The sequence below is a fragment of the Thunnus maccoyii genome, chromosome 23, assembly GCF_910596095.1.
Source record: "Thunnus maccoyii chromosome 23, fThuMac1.1, whole genome shotgun sequence".
In the NCBI taxonomy this organism is placed as follows: domain Eukaryota; kingdom Metazoa; phylum Chordata; class Actinopteri; order Scombriformes; family Scombridae; genus Thunnus; species Thunnus maccoyii.
In genome coordinates this window covers 25,520,123-25,543,019 of record NC_056555.1, presented here as the reverse complement: position 1 = coordinate 25,543,019, position 22,897 = coordinate 25,520,123, and the positions used below count along the sequence as shown (strand labels likewise).

Here is a 22,897-nt window from a genome sequence, read left to right as displayed (position 1 = left end):
GAGGAGGGAAAGATGAAGACGAGGAGCTGGAAGAGCTGAGAGCTCAGATGCTGCAGCTGCTGCTGGAGCTGGAGGAGACTCGAGAGGTTTCCCAGAGACACGAGGAGAGCTTCCTCGAGCTGCAAGGTCAGTAAATACATCACACTATACCCGAAGCCTGTGTTTTTATATCAAACTCTCAGAAGACGTCAGAGGTTATTTAAAAAAGTTTATTGTATTTTATTGTATTTTGTCTGTTTCTTCCTCTCTGCTCTCAGGTCTGTTAGAAGAAGAGCGACTGGCGAGCGCTCACCAGGCCGAGAGTTTCACCAGACAGATCCAGAGACTGCAAGGTACAGAATGAACCTAACCTGAAACTAAACTTAATTCTAATCTTTGCCTTAAAGCTCTAATATGTAATTATTCCACATTAAAATGTGTAAAAACAACTAGACCTATGTTATATATGTTGTTGAGTTGTGTACTTACATTATCCCAAATGTTTCCAACAATGTTCAAACTCAGAGAAATCTGTAATTTAATCAAAGTAACGGACCGTTTCATTTGGTCGCCTGTCGATGGCGTCATACCTCCTCTACCAAAGAGTAAACACGCACCAGATGCATACGGCGGCGCTGTGTTTGTCCGCTACAATGGCGTCTACCAAAGAGTAACTTACACACATACAAGATAATACATCGGCGTTGTGGTTGTTCCACACAAACTGTTATAAATGGACTTTAATTCAGTTTTAAGCCACATTTTCATGATAAATTTAGGTGGTTTTTAACTATATCTTTTAGCCGGAAGAAGGATTTTAGTCATTGGACGTCTGGATCTTAAGTTATCAGAGAAATAAACTGGACAAACGTTAGCAGCAGCTCGGCTAACAGCCCCTCCAGGAAGTCCGGTGGTCACCAAACATCATCGGAGAAATATTGATTTTTTTTAGGTGAAACAGCTTTAATTAGTATTTTAACGATTTTAATCTGCGTGTACGTTTGTTCTGGAGAGGAGGAGACCTCTGCGGGTAAAAACATCCTGAATGATGAACACTGGAGTAATCCTATCCCGCTGAAGCTGCTTATTTAACAACGAAGACAACAACTCCCATGATCCCTTGCTACTTCACACCATCATCACACTCCGTCTGTTGTTATTGTTTTGATTGAGACGCCTAGCGGCTGAAATTACATGTTGTCTGTTTAAAACCAAATCCTAACCATCAGACTGCGTTTTGAAGATGTCCAACATAAAGACGGTTGAAATGTCCTCTTTCCAAAATGACTGTACTTTCTGAAACATCTTCACTTTCCAAAATTATCCTCAGTTTCTAAAAATGTTCTCACTTTACAAAATAATATTGATTCTAAATTGTATTTACTCTTAAAAAACACATTTCTGAATGTTGATTCCTTCCTGTCCTCCTGCAGCTCAGCTGCGTTCGGTGCAGGAGGAGATGGACAGTCTGGAGGAGGAGAAGGAGAGCGAGCTGGAGGAGGTGCAGGAGGAGCTCCGCTCGGCTCAGGAGGAGGTGCTGGTGCTGCAGCAGGCGGCTGAGGAGGCGGCGGCGGAGAGAGAGAACGACATCGCCTCCCTGCAGGAGGAGCTGTGTCGGCTGCGGGCGGAGCTGCAGCGCCTCCACGCCACAGCGCAGGAGTACGAGCTGGAGGTGACATCGCTGAGAGCCGAGATCAGCATGAAGAGCCACAACACAGACTCTCACACTCACGGTAACTCACAGATTTATTATATTCATTTTATATTTAGCATTATGTGCTCAGACGCCAGTATCTTATAGTTTTTATAATTTTACATTTAATCTTTTGGAAGTTCTCTTTTTTCTGAGAGTGAAATGTTCAGGTGGATGTTCAGTACAGAGCTGGAGTCAGACTTGATTAGCTTAGCTTAGCATAAAGCATGCAGACAGGGGAAACAGCTAGCCTCTAAAACTCAATAATTTACATGTTTTATCTCATTTTAATCTTTACACAAACAAAAAATGATAAATAATAAACTTTTTCATTACAAAAGTACATTTCATACGAGACATAGTTCAGTACGGGGTCCTGACCTCGATTAGACTGCTGACCTTTTAAATGTTCATAGAAGATGTAAATCTCCGTTTCAAAGTGTATAATAAACATGACAAATGATATTTGATGCAGAGCTGTCTTTGTTCCTCATTATTCACCAACAGCAGGAAAAAGGAAGGAGTCGGACTCCCCGAGGCCGACCGAGTATTTAAATTTACAGCCTTGTTAAAATGAGACTAAACAGTGAAGCTGGAAACGGTTCTGATGACTGAAATCAGTAGTTGAGAAGCAGAAAGAATCCGACTGAACCTTGTTACTCCAACGAAAGTGAAAACAACCGGAGCTGCGAGTCTTAATGAGATTCGTGTGAGCAGCAGACGTGTTAATAACAAAATAAATATCTGATGATTTAAGACAACTCATCTGTTCTCTGTGATCTGAACCAAACTGGAGAAGTTGACTCTGTGGTGCGTTCAGGTTCATGTTGAAGTCACAAACTAGCTACTGGCCAGATCTCTAGCGCCACCCTCAGGACGATCTTTAACTCCACTACTAACAAGACTCAGAGAAAATATAAATCATCAAGATGTTTGTTCTGTTTAATACCTTCATATTTATTTTGTATATGTATTGAATATTCCTTTGAATATTTCATATTCATGGCACCGACTTACTGCCGCCAGCTGTTTATCTTCTAATATTCATACAGCAGGAGTGGATGGAAACAAGGATTCACTACATTTGACCTTGATCATTTTCTGGATATTCGGTTAAATTTGAGGTACATTTGGATGAAACTTGAGTGACAGTAAAGGAAACAGACTTTACAGCAACATAAGACAAAAAAATCAGACTTTTCTGTTCCTGTCAGGGGTTGAAAGTTCAGGGGCTGGTTTCTCTCAGCCAGCAGCTACAAACAAATGTTAAGATATGTGGCAAACTCAGACAAACAGTTAGGCTACATACAGCTTTGTGTCATTAGCTTAACCAGCACACTGTGGTTGCGTGAAACATACCAGCAGTGGATGGGACACTGCCGGCAAAGCAATCGCTTTCCTACATGTTTATACTTGTAAAGTACTTATTAGCTTTTTACTAGTGAATTACAGTAATGAGTTTAGTTGTCATCAACTCAAGTAAAACATTATCTTTCACCACCACCCCCCCAAATAAATAATAATAATAGTAGTAATAATAATTAAAGGGGAAAAAAGGAAGAGGCTAAGTTAAACAGAAGTAAAATGAATGTAAATGTGTTGATTTCGTGTCATTAATATTTTGTGTTACTGTGTGTTTGTTCAGAGATGATTCAGCTGAAGGAGGAGTTCATCTCTCTGACTGATGAGCGTCAGTCGCTGACCGATGACAACAAAGAACTGAGCAGAAAAGTGGAGAAACTGCAGCAGCAACGAGACGCGTGAGTGGTCCAACCAGCTGTCAATCAAACCTGCTGGAAAAATGTCCATTTATACTCATTACACATCCTGTTGGAGATGATAGACTCTGATCTGTGAGAAGATCTTAACTACAGTAAAGGAAAATAACTTTATTAACATTGAAATTTATTATATATTCATTTGGTTGTAATCTGCAACCTCACCACTAGATGCCACTAAATCTTACGCACTGGTCCTTTAAATGGTGGAACCGTCCTTTCTTTTGGTTTTGTGTTCTTGGAAGATGTCTTATTATATATTTGAGGTTTAATAAATACTAGTGTGTCTTGTAATCACATCTGGAACAGAAATAAAAAAATAAAAATACTAATGAATTCACTAAGATGTCACATGAGTTTAACTGAACTGGAAAAGCCATCAGAAACCATCAGATATCATCAGATACCATCAGATACCATCAGAAACCATCAGATACCATCAGATACCATCAGAAACCATCAGATATCATCAGATACCATCAGATACCATCAGAAACCATCAGATACCATCAGATACTATGGACATGAAGAAAAGTGTCCTGCATGTTTTGCACAGATATGTAGCTGCAACAAGACTAAAGCTTAATCTACCGACTCTTTTCTGGGTTAATAATAAATTGTTTAGACTATGAAATGTCAAAATTTGTCAGATGCCACGTTGAGGTCTTCAAATTGCTTGTTTTGACTGACAGTTAACTATTCAATTAACTGTTCTATATGAAAAGGGAAAAACAGCAAATCTTCACATTTGAGAAGCTGGAACCATCAAATTCTGGCATTTTTGCAATTTTACGATTATTCAGTTATTAAAATAGTTGATTAATTTTCCGCTGATCGACTAATCGAATAATCGACTGATCGTTGCAGCTCTAAACCAGTCAGCAGAGTTGCTCTCTACTTGAAAAGCAAATTAGTCACATTTGGATGTCAGAAGTAGTAGACTGAGCTCCCAGTTGGCTCCGTAAAAACAAAAGAAGTGGTGTGAACAAACCAGTGCATAATATAAATCATTTAAACTCTCTTCTATCTTCATCAGGTGTGATGACGTGTACCTGGCAGTCAGAGCGGAGGGCAACACTAAGCGCGTGCAGGACGATCAGGTGAAGAACGACGCTTACATCACTCTGTCCCAGTCTGATCCTGAACACCTGGAGGATGTAGACTCCTCGTCAGTCCAGGAGGACGTCGGCAGCTCAGAAGAAGTCAACGTCCTGAAGGTCCAACTGAGACAAGCTGAGGAGACGGCCCACAAGGTTCAGAGAGAGGTAACAGGACAACATCCGCCCTGATGTGTACTGAACTGAAGCACAACACAAAGCTCAAATATATGTTTTTCTAACATATGCTGTAGAATGACGTTTGACTGATTGATGTTGAATCCTTTCAGGCTAAAAAGAATTTATTTTTTGGGATAATAATAAAGTAGAAGTTGAAATGAACATCAAGGGGTCACAAGTAAGGCTTCAGATTGTTAGGAAACTGGCATGTCTACACGTGGGAAATTTTATAATAATATAATAATAATTATCATTATTTATAGAGAAATTAAAATTAAAAACTTTTTAAAATTTTAATTATAAAATCGGTTGATGTTAAAGGCAAACTATGCAGGATTTTCTTTAAAGACAATGTGTGGACTCTTACAGAAATAATCCCTCTCAATCATCACTTATGACCCACTAGAACTGTGTGTTGGTCTCTGTATATGCAGAGACTCTTCCTTCTGCCTGTATTTTCTTATTTTTTTTATTATTCTGCTGTGTTTTCGACATTTCTGGGCGTCAACCTTTGGGCAGCAGGTGTGTAGCCCCCAGCCAACAACAGTGCTGGGGGCTACACACCCACAGGACTCTATGAAAACTTAGCAACTAGAAGAGGAAGCTACGGAAATGGTGGACACATCGCTGATGTTCTGCTTATTTAACAGTTGGTTGATAAGCTCGTACTGTCTCTTACTGTCATGTTTTGTTGCACTCACGGCAGCGAGCAGTCGTAGTCGACTTGAGTCTCGTAAAACCTAAAGTCTGTTTCGTTCTGTCAGCTCTGTGTGTGTGTGTGTGTGTGTGTGTGTGTGTGTGTGGAGCTAGGCCTCGCCCTCGTGCATACAGGCAAAATGGTCAACCGACAGTCAACATGCTAGCAGATTAGCTAGGGTAGCCCTGTCGGTCACATGACCCTCGCCTTGCAGATCATAGTGCTCGCCAGCCACAGTTACAACTATGTAACCAAGCTGAGGCCGTGAGAATGATTTTCTTTACTGTCTGGTGTATCTGGAAACTTACTCTTGTTATACAACACATAGAAACAACAGTGGATAGAAAATGACATAATTAGTCCCAAAAATGTTTATTTTTCTCTACACAGCAGTTTGAAATCACTTTGGACCATCTGTAGTACTGTATATAAAGCTGTGTTCAACATACAGGAGGCTCCATGGGGGTTGTATGAAGACCAAACAATGAAATGACGTGAGATATGAATTGAGACTTTACTTACTTGACTTGGGACATAAAATTTGACATGGGACTCGTCTAAGCTTGAGGCTAGACTTGACTTGGAATTTTACTTTCTACACTTGGGAGCTGACATGTGATGTGATGAGACTCAACTTAGTACTTGAGTGTAAACACTTGAGACTAGACGTGCGACTTGCTTGTCTGAGACATGACTTGAGACTTGCTCGTTGTGACTTGGGACTTGATTTCGTATTTGTCATGTCAACCCTTCAAACTAGATGTAAGACTTAACTTTCTTGACTTGGGACTTGACTTGCAAATTGACAAGAGACTTTAAGAGTCATAACTTGCTTGTCTGAGACTTGATTTGAAACTTGAACCTACACTTAGTACTTGACTGCCAAAACTCAACACAAAATATGCAACTTTCTTGACTGAACCCTCACCTAAACAGAAGAAAGATCAAAACTGTACAACACATAGAAGCAACGGTGGATATATAATGATGTAATTAACCCCCAAAATTTATTTGGGCCGTCTGCAGTGTTGCCTGCGTGAAATATTGCTGTAATGTTCTTGTCTTTCTTCCTGTCAGTGCGACGGTCTGAAGGGAGAGTTGGCGGACTTGCAGCAGTTGTACGACAGCAGCCAGCGGGAGCGAGCAGCACTTGAGCAGGAGCTGCAGCGCTGCAAGGCCGAGCTGCAGAAACTGGTGGGCAGGAAGTCACAGGTGAGAGTGCAAAAGTCTTGGTTTTGCTCAATCTCGCAGAGTACGCCTAATAGTCGGGTCGGATTGAGAACGGATCATGTTCCCACCACAAACAAATCACTCAAGAGTCCGTTTGGGACCAAGACCACCTCCTGCAAAGGGTCTCAGTACAGTTGTTTTCATCCTCACCTGCGTACAATTACTGTGTTCAGACCTGCCCAAATGAACCAAAGTCTAATTCATCCAGACTAAAAGTTGCAAGTCTGAAAAAGCCCTTAATCAATTTATTGGTTAAAACTTTGAATATGTTAAAATGTCACGATGGCTTTCTTAGTCAAATTGGTTCATTAGTACCAGTTAGCATCAAGGTAGCAGTGAGAGACCTGAGAAAGAAAGACAGCTTCGAGTTAAAACTTTTGAAGAGGAGGAACGTTAATGCGGTCCGACCCTCCTGTGAAGATGAAGGGTAAGCTACAATGTTGGTGTGAAAGAACTAAAACCCAAAGGTAAGAAGCAATGTACACATGAAAACATGTCTCCTAACACACACTACAACCCAAATGACGGTCTTCTTCAGATCCATGCTCTGTCCATTCAGTCTGTCCTTCTGTACTGTGTGCTTGCGGGTTGATACCAGCTTAGCCAAAACACTCTCTGGATGCCTCATTGGTCATTTTGCTTCCTGGTTTGCAGCAGCTGCAGCTCGGCTTGTGCAGCCGGTTTCTGAGCGTTTTGTTTTCTAGCTTCTCGCCAACGTCTGTTGCCACCAGGCAGTTTGTTTTTGTCAAAGCAGTCATCTGTCTGTTTCTGCTTCTGCTCAACTTACCGCCTCCTCTTCACAGCCTTCAGGACGCGTCTGAACATCAGAGGTTTATTCACCTGTCACATGAAAACAATTAGAAAACATACTGACGTGTACCGACAGTCAGGGTCTATCTGATTGGCTGAAAACGTACCGTGTGTGGAACATCTCTTCAAAGACAAATGAATCCAAACATACAGATCTGGATTCTGTTTGGCGCCCAGTCTCACTACCCTCCAGAGGTGTGGAATCGTGTCTTAGTCGTAAACAGTAACTAAGACTTGATTCTGACTCAAGTCATGAATTCGATGACTGACTTAACTGCTCAACATTAAAAAGGACTCAACTTTGACTTTAAGTTTAATCTCCCCATGCCCAAAGCAGAGGAGTGTTAGTATCAAACTGAACTTGACTCAAGACTTGAATGTCAACACTTGGACCTGGACTTATGATATGTCAATTTTGACTTAGGAGTTACTTGGCAGGGGACTTGAGTGCCAACACTTGAAACTAAATTTGATCCGCTAGACTTGAGACTTAATTTAGGACTTGATTTGTGATTTGAGTTTCAGGACTTGTTCCTACACTTGACAGTTGAGAGTCTTAACTTGGGAGTTGCCTGTCTTTGAGACTTGACTTGAGATATAAATGTCAACAATCAAGACCAGATGTTAGACCTGACTTTGGACTTGTCAAACAACAACTTGGTCCCACCTCTGCTCCTCTCCATCATATCATTCACGTACATTCTCGTACTCCATATTTGTAGTTTAACTCATGGTTAAACCTTGTAACGGCAGCACTTCATCGTGTCGGCAGAGATCTTTAAATGACAAGATGGTGATAAAAACGCTCCCCTTCTTGTCTTTAACCATCTTTGAAGTCGTTCTCTAATGGCTTGCTCTTTCTGTTTCCTCCCTTTTCCCTTCATTGTCATGTTTTTTATCTGATCACTTTTGTTTCACATGAATTTTACTCAACGGACTCAATCAAATTCTCTGTAAATCTGATATTTTTGATGCCTGCCTGTCAATCACTTCCTTTTTGTTTTCTTTTTGTATCTGTTTGCTTGCCGGTCTCCCTCACACCCTCTGACTTTATTATTCTGATTATTTTATGGTTTTATTTCCTCTCACCACACTCCCTCCACTCCTTCCTTTTGTCTTCTCCCCAGAACTGCACTCCTCCGTCCGAGCCCCCTGTTCTCTCCATCCCCTTCATAGGAATGATTGTTATAGTGGCCTTGATTTGGTGCTGGTGGGAGGAACTGGCATCCTAGAGGGGACCAGGTATGGCCATGCCCTTCTTTCTCTACCAGACACTCTGCGTTTTTTTAGCATCTGAGAGTGGCTGAACAATGGGGTTACATCCAAGATGTGTGTGTTTCTGACTTTACCGTGTTTGAACAAGATGAGTATCACCGAATCTGCTGTCTGTAATCTACCACAAAGCAATGACCATGTTTCAATTAAAGTATAATTCTGGTGATTTTCTATAGTTTTTCTTCTTCATGTTTGGATCCAAACCAACAATGAACTGATCTATTAACAAGTATTGTGTGTGTATCAAAGCTTGTTTGTGTGAAGAACGAAAGCTTGACAGAGTGATTCTGCTTTTGGAAATTGAGTTTCAAAGTTTGTTTGAAGCAGACTGAAGCCTTAAAAGTCATCTGATAATAGTCCTGTGTAAATCAGGATCCCTGTATTCTGGATGTTGGGATCTTTTGTTTCCACAGATGTTTTTTTTCTTGTTTTATTGTTGTTTTTTCACTTACCTTAAAACTTTAAAACATTTCCAGCTCTATATTTATATTCTGGGGCTCTACTGGAATATCTTGACATGATTTCCAGTTAAAAACTCCTTATTTATCTTCTACTGGTCCTTTATGCAGCCCCTCAGTTCAGCCTCTGTCTGAAACAGGCCTGTCTCTTTAAGGCCCGCCTCCTGATGAGCCCACTCTGTTCTGATTGGTCAGCTTCAGGAAGCTTCCTCCGGCTCCGGAGGCTACGTAAACAAACTATAGTAGCAGGATTTCACTTCTTTTTCTACTTCAACAACACATAGAAACACCTTAGCAACAACCCTAGCAACCACCTTAGTGAGTGACTCGGCTCTGATTTTTGACTTGCAGGCAGCATTTCTAAATACATTTTGGAACTTTGACCATGTTTAACATTTGACATCAGACCAGGATATAAATAACTTCACAAAAAGCAGATTATGATCCCTTTAATTAGTTTTGTCACTGTGTCTTTACTTGACCTCATTAATGAATTTTGATCACCTGGCAGCCGGCTGTGGTATCACTCAGCTCTGACAGGAACGGTTGTAATTACGAGCTTCCAGCAGACGTTTCGTGACTCATGTGTTTGAACGCAGCATCGTGGCCTCCTGGCAGCTGTGCAGCTCTACAGAGAGAGAAGCATGTTAAAGACATTTAGTCTCGGGCTGTGGGGTCTGACAGCGCGGTGGAGAGAGGAGTGTGAGTGACTCGGTCACGGTGTTTTTGTGGTGAGTGTGTGAATGTGGTCAGTCATGACTGAAGCTCGGGGAGTAAAAGGATCTGTTTACAGGGTTACTTCAACATGACATCACTGCTAAAATCTCACACACACACACACACGACTCTGTTCAGTTATAGTGTGACAGTGGTGTATGGAAGCTCATTTGTGCCAAAAAAATAAATAAATAAACATACATATGGAATCTGTAATGATAAAAGGATCTCAAAAATGTGACTTATTAAGCCAAGTATAATTTAAAAAGCAACTGAGTTTAGATTTTACAAACACAATCATCAGTATTAACATTCCTTGACAAGAAGGTAAGTTATGGAAAGAAAAATTGAAATAATAATGTCAGTAATTTTTAATAAAAAAACAGCCAAGTATAATCATGACTTCATTATTTTGACTTACTGAGTCATATTTATGAGATATTATATCATGTTTGATGTACGATGTCAATTATCAAAATATTAACTTCCAATTCTGACTTTCTATGTCAAAATTATTATGTGACAGTTTTGTATTTTGACATAGAAAACACACACGTCATAACCCCGGGTTCCTGCAGGTATTCTTCCCGGGAAACGGGTAAATAATAAATGATGTATATAATATATTATAATATGCAATTTCTGTTTTTTCACATATTTATTTTTGCTTTTTATTCTTGATAAGTATGCATCCTTTTCAAAAAGCTGTTTTCCCCGTCGACGCCACCGTATGACATCAGCATTTTGGTCTGACCTTTTCCTGTTCATTCATGTTTATTTTCCTTTTCCCGCTCTCCTGACATGTTTTTGCCTCTTTCTCAGCAGAGTGACACTGAAGGCTGGAACCTGGCGGTGGCGGCGGTTGCCGTGGCAGCCATTGTAGTTCTGGTCGTGCCCAGCTTCACCCGGGCCTGAGGACTCTACACAGACAGGAAGTGACCCTCACGGTGACCCTGGGAACTCTGGGATTGTGGGATTGCCGTCACCCATCCAGCGCTGCCCTCATACATATTGCTGTCCTGATGTCTGCTTGTCGCATCGCTCCGTGTAGCCGGACGGCACCGCCAAAAACGTTTGGACCTGAACGCCACAGACGTCAGTGAGTGCTGGAGGGAAAAGCAATAAGATCGTTAATTAACAAAGTCGTCCATAAAGACTCGTAACTCTTCCTGCAGGTCGTCATTTTTCAGTATAACAGACGATTTATTGATCGGCTCTGTGGTTTTCAAACATCCACCGTCATGATCCAAATATCATCATATAATCATTTAAAACTCTTTTCACCTGGATTTTATATTCACAAACACGTCAGAGTTGTTGTGTTGTAGTTTCCAGTAAACAAGGTCCTGCAGTAGCGAGCACGGGACACAGACTGATACCACGGATAGAAAACAAAGAGATAAAACACAAAAAGAGCTGCTGATGTTAAAAACAAGTTGTTAAAAACATAAAATGCTGAAAGTACAGAATCTTTACATTGAAATTTGTACTTTTATGATCAGATTTTCACCAGTTTTTTTTGTGATATTCATTACATCAAAAATTTACCAGTTTAATATTCAAAGATAATAAAAAGTAATAACAATTCAAAATAAAAATAATGATGTGGCCATAGAGCAGTATAATAGTGAATATTTATTTAATGAATATAATAGTTTATGTAGTAGTAATAGTTTGTGTAGCAAAGTCTAGGAACTTGGATGCCTAAAAAATAAAGAGTTAATGCTGCAGCCTTAGAATTAAAGCTGTGTCAAGTGATTTTTCACCACTAGATGGTGGAAAGTTGACTCCAAAACAAACTAGCTAGTTCTTCATTAATGTTGTGTTTGTGTCCTCCTGATGAATGTAAGTCCGATATTCACTCTCCTCTTTGCTCTGTTTTGGTCTCCACCAACTCCTGAGAAAAACATCTGGTTCTTTGGCGTGTTAGCATACAGTTAGCTTGTGTTAGCTTGTGAGCAAAACTGAGTGGATCGGCAGTATTAGCGGCTGTTTCACTTCACACTGAGACATTTCATTCAGTGTCAAATATCAGAAATATTGAAATATATTTATGCAGCTTTGATTCAGACGCTGCCTCTTTGTCAGTCAATGAAGAAGTAATCAATATACTGATCTGTGACAGTTTGTGTTTATGAATGAAAACCTGCAACATAATTCTGGCTCATGACGGCAGCTGTTTGAGAATCACCAGATGAGTTTATTGACAAAACATGAATTCTTTAGAGCTGCAACTAAAAGTTAGTTTTATTCTTTATTATTTATCAATGAAATGATTAATTGTTTGGTCTGTAAGACGTCAAAATAAGGAAGCATAACAATGTTCAAACTGCTCACTTAGTCCGACCAAAAACCCAAAACTGATTCATTTATAAAAATATCAGAAATAATAGGGAATACTTTATTTTATTATTATGATGTATCTCATTGTATTATTTTATTATGTATTTATTATTCATATTTTTTATAGTTTAAAAACAGCAAATGTTTGGGATTTTTACTTTATTAGTGACTATCAATCAATATGTTTTTGTTGATCGACAAATAGTTTCAGCTCTAAAGCTCTTTGCCTTATTTTTCCGTCCTGGATTAAAAGAATATTTTGCACTTGCTGAATTACACTGATGACGGAGAAAACGGTAGCAGATCAAATGTATTTGTTTAGTGTTTTTAATACATTATAACGCTGCTTTAGTCCTGCTTACTGCTCATCTTATCATGTGTTTGTCCAAAAAATTACAACTACGGTTTATTCAACAGGTTCATTTTGTAGCATGAAAAAAAGCAGATTAAAGAAAAAAATGAGTTCAATCAGCTTTATTTTACATACTAACCCTTTATAGATCAATTTAAAATGTCTGTATTTGTATATTTACAGTGAGACATCTACAGAAGTTAAAAAGCACTTTTTATTAGATATTTGTTGGAGATTAATCGTTTCCAAGGAGAGATTATTTGTGTCGACTGATTTCACTGTGCCAGTTTTAAGCTCAGATTGAGTTCCTTTAAATTTCAGAAGGATATTTTTGCACAGTGGGATGTTTTTTCTTGTTTGTTCTTGTTTTTTGGGGAAAGCAGAGAGAGCAGTTTATTAGGGAAAGTGATGTCACAGCTGTCATTACTAAAAACGTAAATGTTATTATTATTTATCTAGAATTGAAAAATGAGCACATAGAAAGACTTGAACAAAATACAAAAAATTGAAAATTAAAATTGTTTTTAGCCCAATTTGGAAAGGATTAATATTCTAGAGAAAGGAGGGTAATAAAATATTTGCCTTGGTCCTCACTAATTAAATTAAATACAAAGATATTCTGCAGGAAAATCATGTGACCTTCATTTCCAGCAGGTTTATTAAATGATTTAATATAACTATTAATAGTATTAAATTATTTCCTGGTAATTTATTTACAGTTAAACTACTCAAATTGGTCTTTCTGAATGTCACCAGCTTTTACAGTGAGAACAGGACTTGTATCTGTAGGGCTAGTCAGTAGTCAGTTAATTCAAAAGTTAGTTAATTCCTCTTATTTAAACAGGTTGTCTCACTGACATCTGTGCACAAGAAAGAAATGCTGTAATAGAGATTTAATCTATGAAAATAGTAGAAGAGGACCAAGAATAGAGCCTTGTGGGACACCAGTACAAAACCTAAAGTGAGATTATGTGACGATAAATTTCCCTTCACATTTTCAAGTCAGTTGCTTTAAAGACTCGAACTAAGCTAAAATGTTGTGTAACAGTAGCACAAGTAGTGAAATTTTGTAAAAAAAAAAAAAAAAAATGAATACCAGTTCAAAAAGTAAGAAATTAGTTTTGATATCAATTTGGATGTTGACTAAATAATCATTAATTAAAATCTGTCAAGTAGTGTCAAGAGGGATCTATGTACAAAACTGTGCAGTGGCGTTATTTTTTAAATAGAGAATAGAAAAGGACCAAGAATAGAGCCTTGTGGGACACCTTTACTAACAGTTCCTTGATTTGCCGCCACAAATTACTGATTAAGTTTTACCTGAAAAATATTTATACAACCATTTAATGGACCAATCATCTAATCTAATCCTAAAACAGATAAATATAAATAAATAGTGTGAAGACACAGTGCTAATTATATCTAATCCCCAAACCACAACAGCAGAAAAGACGTCTCAGATCTTTATTTACTGTGACAAGTCAGAACGACACATTTTCTTATTTTTTTCATATTTTAGAGTTTTATAGGTAACTTTTTATTCAGGGTGATAAAATTCCCCCGTCCTCTTTTTTTTGCACATAAACGAGTTTCCATCTTTAAATGGATGTTGGTAGATTTATGTTTACATTTAAACGGTGACCAAATAATCATAAATGTTCAGATAATAGATAATCAGACGTTCAAATGACTGTGATCCTGTTTAGTTTGGAATCAGGACAAAAACTGTTTGTGTTTGTCTTGATTTGTGATTATGTTTGTGACCTTTACCAAATAACGCGTAGCTTCAAAATAAGACATTCCAGTTTATGTACAAGAGTCGGCGATATGACACTGTTTTAGAATTTAGATAAATAACACAATCAGCATGGACAAAATATCTGAAACACTGTACTGAATGAGAAAAGACTGAACTGTCTACAAATGAAGAGGTATTAACATGACAACAACTGTAACAAACTGTAGGAATTAAATAAATTAGGTCATTATTTAGTATTTTATGATTAAGTGATATATATTGTGGTTAATAGCAGGACTGTAATTGGGATGTAGCAGGTCCTGTATTGTTCTAAATAATTAATGGTATATACTGTTTGTCATTAAGAGATTTGTATGGTTTTGCATGACATTTAAACATGTGGCTACTTTAATCAGATTATCATTGAAAGACAAACAGTCAAATAACTTCTGTAAATAATGTCACACCGTGTTCGGTGTTTTGGTAGAGAAGTAATTGGCTGAAGCTGTACTTTGTGTTTCGTTGGGGGATTTTCTTTGTGTGTATGGAAACCAACACCCACCAGGAAAATAAAACAAATCAGATGAAAAGTTAAAATTATTTTTAAAAAAACAAACATAAAAAAAAAAAACAGGTGTTAAGTCAAAACTGTAAGATTCTGATTTTCTAAGTCAAACTTTTGAGATAAGTCAAGATCTTTACTTACTATATCAAAATGTATGGAAGCCCTTTCCTGCCAGAAAAGATGGATAGAAATTAGGTAAGATAAAAATAGAAAAAATGCTCAAGTCAGACTTCTGACTTTTAAAGTAGATATATTATTATTAAGTGATAATTTTGAGATACTGAGTAAAAGTTATACGATAAAAAGTAAAAAAATTGGATCTACTTACTGGAACTTTTAAGGTATTCAGTCAATATCCTCACTTGTTAAGTTGAAATTTATGAGATGGGCAAAATATTGACTGATGTACTATCCCAAAATTTGAGTAAATCTTATTTTATATCATAATTTTGACTTGAAAAGTCATAATTTTGACTTTCCATGTTGTATTTTGAATTACTGTATCTCATTTTTGACTTCGTAAATGAAAAAATGTACTTAGCATCTCATTCTTTTGTCAAGTTATAACCCAACTTTAACTTACTGTTACTATTTCATTTATGTCTTTTCGAATATTTAATCATTTTTGTTTTTGTTGTTGTTTTCGTTGTACGTCTGGGCTTCTGTAAAATTGACACTCCAGTTTGCTGTTGTCTTTACTGTTTTGTCTCTATACTGTGTGTCTTGATGTGATGATAACGTGTCAAAATGTGTTTTTTTGTATTTTATTTGTGTATTGAATTACTTCCTTTGACACTGAACACCACAGTGTCATCTTGTGAAATTTTGTAAAATGTGAATGTCAGTTCAAAAACTGAGGAATGAGTTTTGGCAGAAAGTCTGGATGTTGACTGAATTATCAATAATCAGTCAGTTATGTTTTGTTTTTCTTACAGTTTATCATTAAAAACAAACAATCTTCCTGAAAGCTGCATGCTAATGTTACTCTGTACAAAATCTGTACTTATGTATGTTTTTTAATTAATATGTGGTCTGATTTGTACTGTATTGTACATCAAATAGTTCCAGTTTGAATCCTAGTTGGTGCTCATTTTATAGGAGTTTATTTCATACAGCTGATTAAACTGCTGTGAAGAACTTCTGTCAAATGTTTGCAAAATAATGTAGCAGTATTAAGAGAGTGGGGATAGACTGATTATTGGTTTATTGATATCTACCAGCTGATGATGAATCAGTATCTGTGATTTTTTCTCAAAAATATCCCAAAATGCATATTTATGTGTAAAAGAAGGATAATTATTCGGTAGCATTTTGTTTTTGTGTAAACATTCTTACAGTCTTTAAGGGAATGTTTTGTATTTCTATCACATATGATATCATTCCTATCAATTTTTTAAACATTAACAAGGAAAGTCCCAGCGAATATGTAACGTTCCCCTCAGGTTAATGTCTTTTAATATTTTCCTGAACCCTTCAGAGAATATTCCAGGAATGTTCCTGTTCGGTTCATTAACTTCACGGACGTTCCCAAGGTTTCTACGTAACTCTCATACATAAATAACGCAGTTAACAGATGACAAACCAGCGATGCAACTCATTCGTAAATATTGGTCAGTTTTTGATTATTTATTTACTTTCAGTGTCTGTGAGAGGCGACCAAACTGGCACCACATGTAGACATTACAGTTACGTCGCGGGTTTGTAATTCTGATAATGTTCAAGGAGCCACATATTTTTACAACGCAGGAACAGAGTAGATATATTAGAAAAACTATGAATCGTTCTCCTAATAACAAAAAACATTCCCATAACGTTCGTCAAACCACAAATATCTGCTAGTCTTTGAAACCAAAGTAGTTATTTTATTTGATCCTTGATTTTCTTTGTAGCTAATTCTCTCTTCATGATGTACCGAATAAAAATAAACTCAAACAGAAAGTGATTTTTTTTGTTATTGGAGAGTCAAATTCTGAATAATTGATACTGATATTGGAAACCTCCATCAGTCTGTCCTTAGCTGTGTTTTGGTGAATGTTAGCTACTGTGTACAGCTCAGTGTTGCATGTTAGATTTACAGAAGTAGTGAATTTGCATGAAAATAGATGAGTAGACACTGTATGACAGTGGTAGCATGAGCGCTGTAATCCAATTCTTCCACTAGTTATTTTACTCAACAGACTGTTTTATTAATATTTTTGTAGCAAAAAGTTAAAAACTGTCACGTAATATGTGAAATCCTCACATGAATCAGGTGTTTTATTGTGTTAAATATGTCCAGGACATGTTTAGCTTAGCTTAGCACAAAGACTGGAAGCAGGGGGAAACTGCTAGCCTAGCTCCATCCAACATCCAATAACTGTCTGATTTACATGTTGTATTTTGTTGTTGTGGCTAGTTGGTGTACAGCTAACATAATCAATGTTACGTTAGGCATTTATAGTGTTAGTTCGTTTAGGTTGTGGTAGCTACAAACACTTATATCTGATGTTTTTTCATCAGTTAGATCTAGTATATGTACTTGTACTTAAACTCATGCAATGGTAGCAACAGACAGTTAGCATATACGACATTATGCTATCATTTGTAGCCAGATTTTGATATGGTAGCTAAAACACTTAATGTATATGTTTTATTTTTTGTTGCTAACTGGTGTTAAACTGGGACATGTTTAGTTTAGGACACTGCTAGTGAAGCCACATCAGGCATAATATTTGACAGCATATCTTTATATCTTATGTTATGGTAGTCGGTTAAAGCTAAGCAGTGTTACGCTAGATGTTTAGCCTAACTTAGCAAAACGACTGTTAGCCTAGTTTGATCCAAAGTGAGAGACATGTTGAATGTTGTTTACTGAACAGAAACAGAAATGTGAAAAGGAGACATTTGGGGTTTTAGCAGCAGTTATGTTTGTTGACCGCTAGCAATATCCCCTGCCTCCAGTGTTTGTGCTAAACTAGGCTAAACAGTCCTCTCTTTGTACTGGACACACAGAAACTGATATCAGACTCTGGGGAAGAACAAGAGGATTTCACAAAATGTCCGACCGTTTTTAAATCTTCAGATTGGGCTATTGTTGCGCTGGATTCTGTAACGTTCTGTGTTGTTTTGTGTTTTTGTGTTTTGACTGTTGGACTCTGTGTTATTAACTGTCAGGTCTGAACTTAGCTTTTAGTTCGACGTCCAAACTTTGAGTCACAGAAAACTGGCATGATGTCGTCTGGCTGCTGTTTGATGTTCTGCTTCTGTTTGATTATTCACTTCCTGTTTCTGTGTTTCTGTATCTCTTCTTTAAAGGACTGAACATTAAACTGTATAACTGATGTCTTTGCATCATGATAACTTTTTTTTGTGATGATTTTATTAAATGGGCCTGTACATTTTGTAAATGAGCTGACTAATAAAAAGTAGTTTGTCCTACTTCAAGTGTATGTTTACTATGTGTTTTTGTTCATAAAGTTTGATTTAAAAATGGATTAATAATTTACACCTGTCCTGTATATTGTCAATAAATCTTATACAGTACAGGTGCAAATTATGGGCAGATTTTATGATAATGGTGATTTGTGTTTAATAATTGTTGTGTTAAGCTGCATTGCATTATGCTACCTTACTCTACGTTATATTATGCTGTTACGTTATGACAGATTAGGTTGTTGAAAGGGGACACTACGCTATTGTTACACTACACTTTGTTATGTTAGGTTACACGACTTCACATTGTGTGTTAACTCTTGTGTGTTAAATAAAGTTACATAACACGTGGCCATGTTAAGTTATGTAACTTAACGTTACTTTATGCTACATTACACTACATTCATCATGGCTTTTTATGTTACGCTACCTTAGGCTACATTATGTTATGTTACTTCATGTTATGTTATATTAGTAACTTTACCTTGCATTGGATTACTTTATGTTACATTGTTTTGTTTCATTTCTATGTTACGTTACATTAAGCTAAGCTAGGCTACGTTATGTTATGCTATGCTGTGTAATGTTACATTGTCAATTTGTATAGATAAAATATTTGATACAAATCTACGAAGCAAGTTATTGTTTTATGCACAGAAGATATAAAAAATGTAAATCATCTTTCGGGACGAACGTTAGAAGTGAAATATTATTATTGTTATTTTGAATCCCTCTCAGAACAGCTAACCTCTCTTTAAACTGACTTTACTGCACAGTTGCAGCGTGTGAAAGAAAGTTGTTCACAAGCTTGTTGGAAAAAGTAAACATATCAAGTTAATACTGAATAATTCTGTGCTAAAATCAGTCTGACGTTTGTATACGATGTGACTGATGGAGGAGACCGCTCCGCGCAGTAAAAGGAGAAAACTGAAAACAGTGACATGAATGTTATCTTGGCAGAACTCGGGTCGCACCATGATGAGTTTACGACACTTAAATCACAGATTAATGAGGTTTATGTAAAGTTGAACATCTTGAGCGACTAAGCTGAGATGGACAGTAAGGTAAATTCAAGATAACCTTGATTTAGATATTCGACAGCTTTCTGCTAGAATAGACGGGATGGATGGAGCAAAGTCTGATGTGTCATTATTGTGGGCCTGTTTGTTGAAGGAGAAATCCCTTCGGAGAGAGTGAATTCTTTACTATTTGAGGGGTTACATCGTGATCCTAGCTGGAGATCGTTAATGTGGAGCGGATGAGGCCTAGAGGACCAGGACCAGGTGTAGTCAAGGTGGAACTTGGAGCCCAGTCAGCATTGAATAAATGTGTTAAGGGGAAAAATAATAGCCATAAAGGTTTTAGAAAAACTTACAAATTCTACTGGAATCGAGATTAGCAGACTTTAAGAATAGTAGGGAAAAAAATGAGGGAAGGGCTGATGAGGTTACACACTGTGAAACATAGTTTTAATAGAGGTCTTTCAGTGCATATTGATCACCTTCAAACTCATAATTCCCAACAGTTCTGGAGTGAAATTAATAAATTGGGGGTCCCAGAAAGTTTAGAGAAATACTCATGAAGGTAAAACTAGTGAATGTAACTTAAGTAGATTTAAGGGTTGTATTATAAAAATGGGAAAAGGAATTTGCAGATTTGTTTTCTGGTTGCAACAATTATTTAATTGTAGGAAACTAGTTCAGAGGAGGTCATGGAAACTGAAATGAATGCTGATGTTTTTGAGTGCAAATCTTTTTTTATAGAAGAGGTAAAAAAAAAAACAGATAAATGCTGAACGGACGAAATCTCCAATGAAGTGTTGAAGTGGCACAAGAGCCTTTTAATATTAAACCTGTTATTAAATCTTCATAAAATGATCCTCTTATTAGCTGTGAGTATAAATTAACCTGCAGACTTGTCGACCACCTTCAGAGGACAGTTTGTGAATGAGCATGTATTGATTATATATATGCAGTCACTTCCATTATATGTGCAAGAACGAATAATAATAATAATGATAATAAACTTTATTTGTACATCACATCACATACATAAAACGCAGCTCAAAGTGCTTTACAGGAGAAAATAAAATCAAAGACAGAAGACACGATGAGGCCATTTTATAAATAAAAAAACACAAGATGGGTATAAAAAGTATAAAAGAAGTATCAAATAAAAACAGTGATGTTAAAAAATATTAATTAAAAGCAAGATCATAAATATAGATGTTCAGCTGTTTCTTAAAACTATTAACAGAAGTTGCTCGTCTAGTTTGTGGTGCATAAAAACAGAAGGCTGCTTCATCAGACTTTTTATAGTTCATTTTTGGAACATTTAGCAAGTCTGTACGAGCTAAAGGGGAACGTATGAAGGTGCTGAACCATTAAGAGCCTTTTAAACCAGTAGAAGCATTTTAATATCCATCCTGAGCGACAAGCAGCCGGTGGAACGATGCTAAAACTGGAGTAATGTGATCTTTTCTTCTGTACGAGCTGCAGACTATCAGTGTTTTGTTTTTTTTAGATAATCCTGAATAAAGTGAATTATAATAATCCAGACGAGAAAATACAAAAGCATCTTCCAGTGTTAGACAGCGTCTAACTCTACAATATTATATTATATTTCATAGGTGATAAAAGTTCAACTTCATAACATGTTAATGTGTGAATTAAACTCGTTCAGAATGAAGAATAACAGGTTCTTTATTTCTGATTTGTTCTGGAGTCAAACTAAAAGTTGCTAAAAGTCTTTTGTCTTTATTTAATTTAAGAAAATGATTGTTCATCCACTGTTTCACACTGAAGACGCAATTTATGAAGGGATTCAGTGCAGGTGAGGACAGAAGGTCTACATTTGTTTGTTTGGATTAACAGGAAACTTAAAGGCAGTTAGATTCTGGTGTCACTGGGAAGTTTTATTATGTCATTAAGTCTCCGTATGGAGCACCTGTGTTCAGGTTAATGAACATATTACTGGACAGTTTGGCGTCTGGCTGAGGAGTTAAAGCTGATGATCAGATTGTGGTTATATTATCATATGTGGAGGACAGACTGTGAGTGAGAATGAGGTTCATGTTTTGTTTTACTGTCCTGTCTATGAGGATGTGAGGGATGTACTTTTTAGTCAAATATTTGAGCTGGATGATTATTAAAACCTTGAGTTGTGCTTCAGGACGGAAACCTTTTGGTAGCAGATTTTATTTGCTAAATTTGGGAGAGAAGTCAGAATATTTAGTTTAAGAGCGAGCTGTGAAATAATCTGTAATTTTGTAATGAAATGAAATATACTTTCAGTGTCTTGTAAACCCGCGAGGACGCTCCGCGTGCATGAAAACTTCACACACTGTATTTAAACCCTGTGATGATGAACATGATGATGAACTTTATTTAGTTGTTTCTATAATTACAGATCAGAGCTGCTGTTTTACTCTCATGATGACAGAATTCCTGGCTCCCTCTAATTGGCCGGCCACTGATGACGACATGTTTTATGCTTCTTTACTCACGGGCCCCCGGTGTCTCTCCCCAGTTTGGAGACTCTAAAAATATCCGGAGGTGTCACTGAGCAGCGGAGCCCCGCGGGTCCTGAGAGGGGAAGGGGGGGGGGGCTGGGTGGGGGGTCCGGACTGAACCCGCCCCCCTGATCCGCCGCCTCCAATGAGCTGCGGCCTCCATATCTCCGTCGTATTAGAGGATGCCCGGGCTGCGGGTGTATATGGTCATGGAGGGGGCATTCCTGGAAGTCCAGCAGAGTGACGCCGAGCTTTTTAAACCTCAGCTTCACTTCTCCTCCACCCGCAGTCCTGCTCTCTCCGCGCCGCCGCCTGCGCGTCATTACCCGGACCAAAGACCCAGACGTCTGTCCGGAGGAACAAAACACTCCTTATTCTACTTTTCTGTCTTCTTCTGCTGCTTTTCTTCATATTTGATCCCCACAGGAGCTCATGACTCACCCAGGAGCGGATTAACTGATCTGCTTTCTAACTTCAGTGAAGTGTGTCACTCCCAGCAGGCTTGGCACTGCCCCTCCGCTCCGCCGTTTCTCCTTCTTTTCCTTTTTTTTCTGCCTTTTCTTCTCTCCCACTCCGCTTTGTGCTATAAAAGGGGGGCACCATGATGAGCAACAGCAGCTACTTGGAGCCGCAGCTGCCGCCGCAGTTTTACCAGAACACCGACATCTGCGAGGAGGAGGAGGAGATGCCGGCCACCGAGAAGGACCTGGCCGAGGACGCTCCGTGGAAGAAGATCCAGCAGAACACCTTCACCAGGTGGTGCAACGAGCACCTCAAGTGCCTCAACAAGCGGATCAACGACCTGCAGAAGGACCTGAGCGACGGGCTGAAGCTGATCGGGCTCCTGGAGGTGCTGAGCCAGAAGAAGATGTACAGGAAGTATCACTCCAGACCCAACTTCAGACAGATGAAGCTGGAGAACGTGTCCGTGGCTCTGGAGTTCCTGGAGAGAGAACACATCAAGCTGGTTTCCATCGGTGAGTCCGTGACGCACGTTTGGAGAGTTTTTACGCAAACTTTTACGCAGCGCAGAGACACAGAAGTCAGAGTGAGTGAATGTTAG

General features: G+C 38.0%; 2 protein-coding genes across 8 annotated transcripts in view; both read left to right on the top strand.

The window, feature by feature from the left end:
- Window positions 1–22: 22 nt before the first annotated feature.
- Window positions 23–12,306, top strand: LOC121890624 (coiled-coil domain-containing protein 136-like). 2 transcript variants are annotated; one of them, XM_042403084.1, is made up of 8 exons: window positions 23–126; window positions 258–332; window positions 1,413–1,712; window positions 3,318–3,432; window positions 4,487–4,715; window positions 6,502–6,636; window positions 8,592–8,706; window positions 10,740–12,306. In XM_042403084.1, exons 1-7 carry the CDS (start codon window positions 48–50, stop codon window positions 8,694–8,696), a joined length of 1,038 nt encoding a protein of 345 aa, XP_042259018.1. In that variant the 5' UTR covers window positions 23–47; the 3' UTR covers window positions 8,697–8,706; window positions 10,740–12,306. The 2 variants fall into 2 exon arrangements, with proteins under 2 accessions (XP_042259018.1, XP_042259017.1); XM_042403083.1 differs by having other exon boundaries at window positions 10,737–12,306.
- A 9,714-nt stretch (window positions 12,307–22,020) lies between these two features.
- LOC121890607 (filamin-C-like) overlaps window positions 22,021–22,897 on the top strand; it is a 75,344-nt gene continuing 74,467 nt past the window's right edge. For all 6 annotated transcript variants that reach the window (XM_042403038.1, XM_042403037.1, XM_042403041.1 and 3 more), the window contains exon 1: window positions 22,021–22,811. In XM_042403038.1, coding sequence (XP_042258972.1) covers window positions 22,436–22,811 — 376 coding nt within the window. In that variant the 5' untranslated portion in view covers window positions 22,021–22,435. The remainder of the gene's footprint in view (window positions 22,812–22,897) is intronic.